The following is a 10,776-nucleotide window of genomic DNA, read 5'->3' on the forward strand; positions in this document are numbered from 1 at the left end:
CTTTGTGTATGTTGTACACAATAATACAAAGAGTTTATGTTTTTGAAGTGAATCTATTATTCCATGTCTAATATAGTTACCAAGTATTTCTGAGATGTAAATCCAGATTTTTAAGCTCTTTTAATGTAAATATTCTTTTTTTAAAGGCAAACTACTTTTAACAGTTTCAATGAAAAGGGATTAAGAAACGAAAGAAATATTAAAGTGTATTGAGACTAATATTATAGAAACAATATAATGTACTCAGAGCACAGATGGTAAATTCAGACTAATTGGTTCAATCTGTAAATCTACTGTTTATTTACTAGTTTTGTAAATTTAGGCAAGTTGCTTAAGATCTCAGTTCCACCATTTCCACACTCATTCAAGAGAATAAAAGTTGATCCTACTTCACAAGGTTATTGTATAGATTAAACAAATTAAAGCATTTGATATTGTGCCTGGCTCCTAGCACAGAGTAAGGGTTAACTGTTCTTATCTCATGTCTGACAAGTTCTGTATACATTAACATTCTCAGTCATTACAACAGAACTACAAAGTTATTATTATCCCCTCCCCCTGCAATCAATAGGATAGGTTGTATTATGCTATAGTAACAACTGCAAAATTGCAGTACTTGCAAAAACAAACACTCAGTTTCACTCCCAATACATTGTCATCTATGCATTTTCATTCAGCCATCCAAACTGCTTCTGTTCTACCTGTGCTTTACATGCCCTTTCCAGAGGAACTCTGACAACTAAGTGCTTCACACTGAAGTGACAAGGTTCATTCCTCTTGTTGCATTACCCAAAGCTCCTTAAAAACTGTGTGTATGTAAGGAAGGCCAGTCCTGTGCTCTCTGGAGAACAGATGATGGTGGAAGACCCCAAAGAACCCGAACATTCAGCTGAGTCTGCATTTTTCATTGCCCCACTTTACAATTATGTGGGGGCAAGGTATTGTTGAAGGAATGGAGCTGAGATTTTAAGCCAGATATCCATTTGTTTTTTCCACTAATTCTTCATTCTCTTTCTCCTACCTACCCATATTAGGGTATCAGATAAATTCCCATTGGAAATAATGGCAAACTTCAGAGGAGGGTAGAGTTAGGAGGAAGGCACAGTCAGGGCATTTGTGGTTTAGAATAGTGTTTAATTCAATTGAGAATCAATGAAAGTCTATAAAAATAAGAGTCTGGAGAGAAAATAAAGTGAGATCAGAGAAAAAGTAGACTTAGTTCTTAAGTGTCCATGCATGTATTACCATAAAGTTCTTTAGCAAATGCTCAATAATACTGATTTTCTGTCCCTCGATGATGAAAAATTTTACCATTTTATCTTACTAAATTTTTAAAAATTGCTATTTCGATCAGACTTCCAAGAGAAACCAAGAGCTCTTTTTTTTTTCCTCTTCTCAATTTTCTTCTTTAATCTTCTGAAATTTCTTTTACCGCACTGACACATGCATTTAGAAGAAACATCTGGAAAGATTTACAAGGGCAGTGTGACTATTCTAACATAAAAACCTAAGGAGAAGGTATTCCTGTTGTCTGGAATTAGTTCTTAAGTCAAAGACCTGAGGATTTTAGTTGCCTTTTTTTCCCTCTTACTTAGGTTTATTCATGTTTTAAAGTAGAAATCTTTGCTATTTATCTGAAAGTCATATAACTAAATTTTATCCCTCTCAAACTTAATATTTGAAAGAGCTTCTGTTTTCAGCCACTATTATAAACTGGACTCTTTCAAACTAAAAATTCTTAAACTTTCTTTTTCCTAGACACTATAAGAACAGTAACTTCTCCATTTTAAGCACAGTCTCTTAGTTCATAGGGTCAAAATGTCAGCAAAAGCAAATACACTGAATACCTTTAATATAATAATTTCTCCTGCCACATAATTTAGATCAAGGATCTGAATTCCACATTTACACAGACTTCTTAAAACTATAATTTAGTGAGATTATTGCATTTATATATATTATTGCAAAGATTTCTTAGCCTCCCCCCACATTTCACCTACAAATGCCACACTACAATGGAAAGCAATGATCTCTTTCATAGAGTTGCTACTTATTGCTTTTGGGAGTACAGGGAAAAAAAATTTTAAGAGACAAATAACTTCAACCAGTGGATTTCTTTTCTCAACTAACAATGTATGGCTTGAACAAAGGAAAAGTACACTGCCTTCCAGGAGGCACTAAGAGTTAGGATTTTCCCCCAACACCTGGGAGTTGATCGGTCACAGCTGATTGAATTTCCATTGTTCATTGATTGTGCCATTTGCCAGGCAATCCATCCCTGCTTATGTAATTGCAGCATTCCTGTAGTTCACTCTGTTCCATCCTAAAGGCTCAGCAGCATGACAGGTTGAGAAAATTAGATGCGGCCCACACCAAGATGCTGACCTTCAGAATATAAAATAAGGCCCATCTTTTTAAATCAGTCTTTCTTGATGAGGTTATTTTGAGGGACATTATTTCTAGCAGGTGATTTTTCTTGCTAACCATGTACCTTCTTAAAGCATTTTTATATTTACAAGAAGTGATGGTTTGAAAATTTAAATATACCTGTACTGTGTACAATGTTATGAATAAATTCATTTAATTTATAGTGTGTCAAAAGGAGACAAATGTTTCATCTTTAGATAACACTCTCACTTCAATCTAGAATTAAACATAATTTTTTAAAACATGTGAATATATTCTTTTCTTGAACCATGCTGAGAGTCGTTATAAAGTGTTATCACTGCAGAAATGATAACAATGTGAAGTATGTCTATATTAGATTTAGTCATTTCACAATGTGTACATACTTTAAAACATTAAGTAGCACATGACAAATACCTATCATGTCATCAGTTTTTAAAGAGAAAAAAGACAAAATCTGGTAACTATGAAGAAATTTCACATAATCTTACTAAAAAGAGAGTTAAAAAATCAAAAAGACTGAATTTCCCAACCAGTTTAACATGGCTGAGCACTTGTTTGACAAAGAACTGAAGTTCAGGTTTTACATAAAATCCACATTTATATTTTTCTTTTCCTTTAAAACAATCTCAAACTCACAGAAAAGCTGCAAGTACAAGAAAACTTTGCTCCATCTAAACTACTTACTGAAATTTGCCCAATAACCCCAGAATAATTTAGTTCATAATTGCTACAAATAAGGACATTCGTCTAGAGAACTACAATATAATCATCAAATTCAGGAAATTAACATTGACACATAACCACCATCTAATCCTCAAACCCCATTCAAGTTCTTTAATTGTTCCAAAAATGTCGATTACAGCAGAAAATATCCAATTCAGAATTACCTCTTGCCTCTAGTTCTGGTCTATTTAGTCTCCTTTAATACAGAACAATTCTTCAGTCCAAAGTCTACTTTAAAAATAATTCAAGATTTGGCACTGGGCTTCTGAAACAGTTGGGTATTTGTAGGGAAAGATTCTGGGCATAGAGCCAGAATCCTGGGGTTATTATTACTGACCCAGCTCTGCCCTCTGCTATCTAGCTGTGTGGCCTCGTATGTAAACTGGCTTTAGTCCTCTCACATATAGAAAGGCCATGATGACCCTAACTGTGCAGGCTGAGGGAATGGAATAATGAATATGCTTGAGAAACTCTGGTCAAGGCTCAGAGATTGTTCAACAAAAGTCAATTCTCTCATCCCTTTCAACAGTTTCCTTATCTTCCCTGTCAGATGCAAAGTCAAATGTTTAGATAGTTGGCTCACTAGAACCAGTGCAGGATATGACAAGAATATATTCATCTGCTCAGCAGCTCTTTATTCCATCTTTTAGATGTTTCTATCCTGTTTCTTCCATGAACTTCTAGTACATAAAAAAAGAACAACAAAAAGAAACCAAAAAGGTCAACTTGCAAGGACAGGGAGTCCTATGAAGCAATAGGTTTCAAAATAAACAAAATTCCCTTCATTCCTACTTCATAGACTTTGCTTCTGCCTTTCAACATAAGTTACTCCTGAAACAGGAGGAAGAGAAAGCATGGAGGGAGAAGAAACTCTTTTATTTATTTTACTTCTGCATGTTGTAGATGGTCTCACCTTCCTGCCTCTGTCAAATAAATCCATAAAATGCTTTTGCCTACCACTAGGCCATCTGTCATGCACTATTCTGGCTTTGGCCCTCATTGCTCCACTGACATCACCTTATTAAAAATCACCAAGGATCTCTGAGTCACAGAGGTTTCTTTTACAGAGATAGAATTTCTTTCAATCCTAGATAGCCTCAGAACATCTCTAGAGCCCTTACCACTATTGACTTTCCCAGTTTGTATCTCTTCTCTCTTTTATAATCCATGACACTAAAATATCCTTTCCCTCTCCTACTTCTTTGAATGAGTCGCATCCATTCCCATGACTCTTTTTTTCTTGTACTGTAGTGGCACCCCGGTTCTCCACAGAAAAGTCTTAACTGGGCTTCTCCAGAAATCTTCACCATGGCTGATTTTAGGACTGTCAGAAAAAGTGTCTCTACAAAAGAGTTCAACGTAGATAATTTCCTATTTTCCTGTTGCCCTGTTTTACTTGGCCACTGGTCGGGAAGAAATCAGCACTCCAGGTGCTGGACACCCCCTGACTAGTTCTTCACAAACATGTATCCAGTATAATAGTTTGTAGAAATGTGTAAACAGGGCCTTTGGCCTTGAGCTGGGGATTCACAGAGATGTCTACAATGTCACAGAGATGTTACCAATTGGGCTCCATGGTAACAGCTGGCAAGGGGAGGGAAGAAAGGGGAGAAGAAGCTCTCCCATTCTCAGGTGTTGTCCTTGAAAGGTCAACCTGCCCAGAACAGGGAAAGAAAATACTGTTTTTATGTAAACTTCTACAGACTATGAACTTCTCATCCCCTCCTCTTACATGCTGGGTATAAAATTCTGAAACTACCTGAACTCGGGGTTCAGGGGACTGATTGATAACAGCAGAAGCTATGCCCTCTAAACCTGGCTGCAGCCAAATAAAACTGTTTCCTTCTTTGGTGCCTTGCCTCCTCTGTCCCTACAACAGTACTTCTCCCCAAAGTTTAGTCCTTGGTATTTTGTTCTTTCCTTCTCTCTCTCTCTCCCTCCTTCTCTTCCCCTTTCTCTTGCTCTCCCTCTCTCCCTCTCTCCCCACTCTCTCTCCAAAAACATTCAACATCCACAATGTTTTAACTATTATTTCTTTACAATTTATACTTGAATCTAAACTCCTACATCCATCTGTCTCCTAGTTTTCAACACATTATCTTTAATTCCCCCATGAGTTCCTCCCCTTGGACATTTTACTCAAATTCTTGATGTGACCATAACATCTTCTGTTTCCTGCACTCCACTTCCAGGCAGTCAGCATGTCTAATGTAATCTTGATTCCTGAAATTTTTCTCTTTCTATTCCTCCTGCCATTAGCCTGGTTCATTAGACGCATTTCTACAAGTTAGCGTTACTCTGATATTTCCAATCTCTCTTATCTCCCTTTCCCCCAAGAAATCTTGAAATCTGAGGTCAAACTTAGTCTCAGATACTAGGTTTATCCCATTATCCTTTTAACAAAGAGCCACCATGGATCATCACTGCCTTAGTAGGCACTGCAAATAAAAATGCTCACAATGGCCAAAGTTAGTGATCAGAACTGGCAGGAAATAATGCAATGGTGGTAGGGACAGTTATCAATAAGCACATGCACCATTCAAAAGGGGCAGCAGATGCTCAGTTCTAGCCAAATGCTGCCATGCAGGAATAACTTCCTATTGCTGACCTATAGGTTCTCTGTGTGTACATGTGTGCACTTCCACACATGCATGTGTTTCAAGAGAAACTCAAAAGCTTTTTTGTTACTCAAAAGCTGTAACAAAAAGTTGCTACAGGAAAAAATGGATTTCCTATGAACTAGATTAATATTTAAATACTGCCAATTAATTTTAAAACATGAAACAGCATCTGGGTCAAAGTCTATCTGTAGGTTTTCTAACCCCTTGCAGCTTGTGAAGTCAATGTAAATGCTCCCACTCCAAGCCCTCTCACCCATCCTACAACTGTCTTCTGAAATCCAGAAGCAAAAAGCACAGAAAACACACTGCAAATGAAATGGTCTACTATAATTATCTTTCAACAACACTCAGTTCTTTCTGAACTACACTTTAGTTGTGTTACTCCCCACAGAGAAACACCTGTCTCCCTTTTTATATGCTATCTCAATGTCGAGTTCAAATGCTACCATTTCCCTAAACAACTTCTTGAACCAAACCAGCTGAAGGGAATATCTCTTCCATATTCTACATAAATTTACACTCAGTACAATGTGTCAGGCACAGTCCTAGACATTTTCTAAGTTCCTATTTGATCATTAGAAATTGAAGCTATCAATATTCTAATCTTACCAATGAGATCATGGAAGCTTTCTCAAAGTAAGTGGCAAAGTTTGGGTTAAATTCAAGCCTGTATGGTTCCAGTGCAGAAGGAAGAATGGGGAATTCTTGTGCTGGACACCTATTATGTGACAAGTGATAATATGCTAGGAAAAAAAAATCATTAATAAGAATGACAACACCATTCTGGGGATGGAACCCAGAGGTGCTCTACCATGAGTTTCATCCTCAGTTCTTTTTATTTTTTATATTTTGAGACAGGGTCTCCCTAAGTTGCTGAGGCTAACCTCAAACTTACGGTCCTCCTGCCTCAGCCTGCTGAGTCACTGGGATTACAGGCATGTGCCACCACATCCAGCTGCCAAACAAAATTATTAGTAAGAATAAATAACACTGTTGAAATAAATTCAGATTCAATGTTTTATTATTATCCACTTTGATATTCTGCATTGCTGTGAGATAGGTGAGGTTGCATGATTCCAAAACTGCACTGATGAATAATGTGGATCCAGTATTATCAAATGTCAGTGATCTGCAATACACTAATTAAAAAAAAAAACTTAAAAGACCCCTTTACAAAAATTCTCATTGCAGACAATATTTTATAAACATAAGTTTTAGAAAATTTTAAAACAAGATTTTAAGAAGAAAAAACTAAAGTTTTAGAAAGGAAATCTCCAGGTCTTCAATGTCTATTTGCTAGACTACCACCTTCTCTACATTTCCCTGGGTCTTTGCTGACTCCCACTAACCCTGAAATCACTCAAATCCATCTTTCCTCCATGACTTTTGCTCCTGTCTTAGATTTGGTCTCATGGGTTTTAACTTAAGACTATCCCACTGCCTTCTTTACTGGATCTCTACACATTGGTTTCATGGTAAAAACAGCCACATAAAATAAATAATTACAGTATCATACTTTATGACAGACACAAATGTACTGAGTCTTGAGAACAAAGTGAGGAAGCCACACACTTGGATATGAGGAACACCAAGAGAGCTTCCTGCTCCTAAAATGATTGTGGTGTGAGAATACAAAGAGAGCTATTCTTCCTCTAATATTTATAGGGTGGACTAAATGAGACAAGGTCTTAATCTTTTATTCAGTTAATCCTCAAGCTGGTCATTTGCATTCCAGGAAACTGAGGCACAGAGAGGTTAAATAACTTGCCTGTGAACACAGTAACCATGAGAGGCAGACCTCAGATAGTCTGGCCATGAGTCCATGTTCTTAATTTTCATGGCTCCCAGAAAGCAAGGGCTGGTTTCCTCACTGTTGTATACTTAGTGCCTGGTTTACAGTCTGGGTACATGGAATAGAATCAATAAAATACTACTTTAAAATAATAAATAAATAGAAGGGAAGGTGATGAAATTTTAAAGGGAACATCACGTAAACATTCCCCAAACAAACAAGAGAGGACAAGACCTAATCAGGACACAGAACAGGCTCTTGCTGACTCAATTCCAGATTCCCTAATCTGACCACTTTTCAAAGGAAAACTTGATCTTGTCATTTCCCCAACCTCACTGTTGAACAATGTCTTTCAAATGACTGTAGATAATCTCTCTTCCTAATGGATAGCAGGTGAGAGCAACTACACTTTTCCCGGCCTAGGCACATAGAAGTCACACTGAATTCTCAGAGACTCAGTATCCTAGCAAGTTTGGCATCTAGTCTACAATGTCCACAATGTATCTTGTTTATTGGAATATAAAAAATAATGTTTATAACTACTTAATAATTACAACTCTAGGAAGAAAACTTCATTCCTACCATGACTTCTAACAACACCTGTCCTATATCTGCTTTCTTTCTGTGCACCCCTTGCTGCAGCTCCTTATGGCTTTGTCCCAGATATTTGGCACATCACATAAATCCCTTTCCACTCCAGACCCTGACTCTTCAGCCCCTTCTCCCAGTTTTCCAGCCAACACAATCATTTGCAACAATGTTGCAGGCCACATATCATGGTCTTGGGTAATTTCACTTGTCAACTTTGAGAAGACATAGACACCCTTCCAAACCCTACTCAGCTGTGATTTTTATTGAACTCCTTACCCCACTCTATTCCTTTCCACAGTATGGGGATACTTGGTAATACTTCCATAGTTTGGTTTACATAGTGTCTCTCTAGTTTGTGCTGTCCCTGGAAGTAGCCTTCTGTTTTAATCACCTCAACATCCTGAATGTCACAAAGAGCCCTGCCATAGAGGTAAATCTCCCATTTATGGGAAACTCAGATGACATTAGATAATTGAGTACCTCCAGAAAAGGCAGGATAGCTAACTATGAGACTTGAGATTAAACACAAATGGAAGGTCTGAGTTCATCTCAAATTTCGATTTTCTTTCAGGATAGAACTCCAGAATTCAAGTCCCAGGGACATAGAACTTTGGGAGTCCAAGAAGTTAGGAGACTTGGAATTGGCCAAGAAGTCACTCACCAACTGGTGGAAGGTGTGTATCTGTTCTCTAGCGTTTTGGTCCAGGGTTTGTACCAGCTGATCTGCTCAGCGGCTTTGCCCCAGAACCTCTCCGGGTCGGCCACCGAAGCAGTGAAGTGGGTCTTGTACTCGCCGCCGCTGGAGGACAGCGCCCGACAGCCCAGGCCCCGCGCGCCGGGGGCCACCAAAGCCCTCCGGGCCGCACCGGTTCCTCGGGCGGAAGAGGACCCCGGCAGGGTCCCCCCGAGCCCTCCGGCGCCCGTGACTTTGCGACATTGCAGCCAAGAAGGCTTCATCACACCCCCCCCCGACAGCCCCCCACCAGCGCAGGCTGTGCTGCCCGCGGTCCGTAGTGCTCCCGTTGGACAATGACTGGGCCGCTAGCGACCGCCGGCGATCCGAAGGGAGCCCAAGGGAGGCGGGGGGAAATGCTGAGGTCAGCCCGGAGCCCAGAAGTTTGGAAATCACACTAGAGTCGCCGGGAAAAACCGACCTGGAGCCACCGAGAAAGCAACAGGCTGGAGTGGGGACCCAGCGGGGGTGGGGGGTGGGAGGGTTGTCACTGCGTCTCCGCGGGAGGTGAGCTGCGCCTCCGCAGGAGATCCAGCCCCCACCTGCACTTCCAGCTCCGTGACTTTATCAGAAAAAAAAAAAAAAATCACTGTCAAAAGGCTGAGAACATCCTCCCGACTTCGACACACAAGTACTCCTAAGGCAAGGCCAAAGAAGCCAACTTGATCTCAATTTTCAAACAAGCAAGTTGTGCGCCGCGTCCCCGGTTGGTGGAGGTGGCATCGCCTGGTTCCTAAGGCGGAAGCCAGCAAACCTGGGCATTGCACCAAGGCCCCGATTCACTATTCTTATTTATTCATTTATTTATGTATTTATTGAAAATCCAGCTCAATTCTGGTCACCAAAAAAACAAACGACTCCAGGGCAACAATTGCTCCAGGATTTCCTGACAGCTGAGGTAGGAGGAGTGGAAGGAGGTTGCGCCAGCCAAATTGGGAAGTGCTTGGAGGGGTGATTGACAGGCAGCTGGGGAAGGTAACCCTATTGGGATCACAAACACCTGCTGACTGGACTCCCTATGGAATCTAGAGGCAGAAGGCCAAAAGGACTGGTTGCATTTCCTCCCTTCCACTTCGTTCCTTTGGAGTTTCTGTGTCCCTTTTTACTGAGGACTAAATATATATATATAAATGGTTATGGAATTTGGAGGTGGACAGGTGATGAAATGTTCTGAACTTGATGGTGGTGACTGGTTGCACAACTCTAGACAAACTAGGCCCATTGTGCTGTGAATTGTATGATGCGTGAATTATATCTCAGTAAAGGCTTCTTTCAAAGAAAACAAAACAAAACAAAAAGGCTAAGAAACGATGAAATGGATCCAACAACAACAACAAAAAAGGAAGCTGGGAAAATTAAAAGAGAAAGGTGGTGTGAATTACCTTTTGGGGTTGGCATTCTTCAGTCTCTGCCGTTTTCCATGACTTAATGAAATTTGGAAACAATCTTTTCCCTTAATATCATGTGAAGCATATTCTGTTTCCCTGTGACAATATTTACAGTTTTAAATGGAAAGCTACATATTCCAAAATCTGAGGTGAGAAACAATAGATGCCCCTGGCCCTAGAATGGATCATAACTTGAGAATCTGTAAACAAATGATCCTTCAGGAAGAGAATATGTGAGGATAAAGGCTAAATAGAACAGACATAAATAATGCAAAACATGGAACAAAAGTTTCTTTATATAGCCACCTCAACTCTTTTCTTTTAACTAGGAATAAGGCATTTCAGTATCCTTTTTACCACCCCAAATTCTGATGCTGATGGCAAGAGACACTGCCACCAATTATATGCAAAACCTTTTAATCTCATGGCTCACTCCTTCATTCTTCTGAGTCTCTTAACCCTGCTGTCTTGTATACAAGTTCCACTGACAAATTATACCCCATTGGATTCCAGTGGTGT

General features: G+C 39.5%; 1 protein-coding gene across 1 annotated transcript in view; it reads right to left on the reverse strand.

Moving 5' to 3' along the window:
• Acss3 (acyl-CoA synthetase short chain family member 3) overlaps window positions 1-9,171 on the reverse strand; it is a 166,165-nt gene extending 156,994 nt beyond the window's left edge. The window contains exon 1 of the mRNA XM_026391412.2: window positions 8,798-9,171. Coding sequence (XP_026247197.1) covers window positions 8,798-9,093 — 296 coding nt within the window. The 5' untranslated portion in view covers window positions 9,094-9,171. The remainder of the gene's footprint in view (window positions 1-8,797) is intronic.
• Between the last annotated feature and the right edge of the window lie 1,605 nt (window positions 9,172-10,776).

The sequence above is a fragment of the Urocitellus parryii genome, chromosome 5 (assembly GCF_045843805.1).
Source record: "Urocitellus parryii isolate mUroPar1 chromosome 5, mUroPar1.hap1, whole genome shotgun sequence".
Lineage (NCBI taxonomy): Eukaryota > Metazoa > Chordata > Mammalia > Rodentia > Sciuridae > Urocitellus > Urocitellus parryii.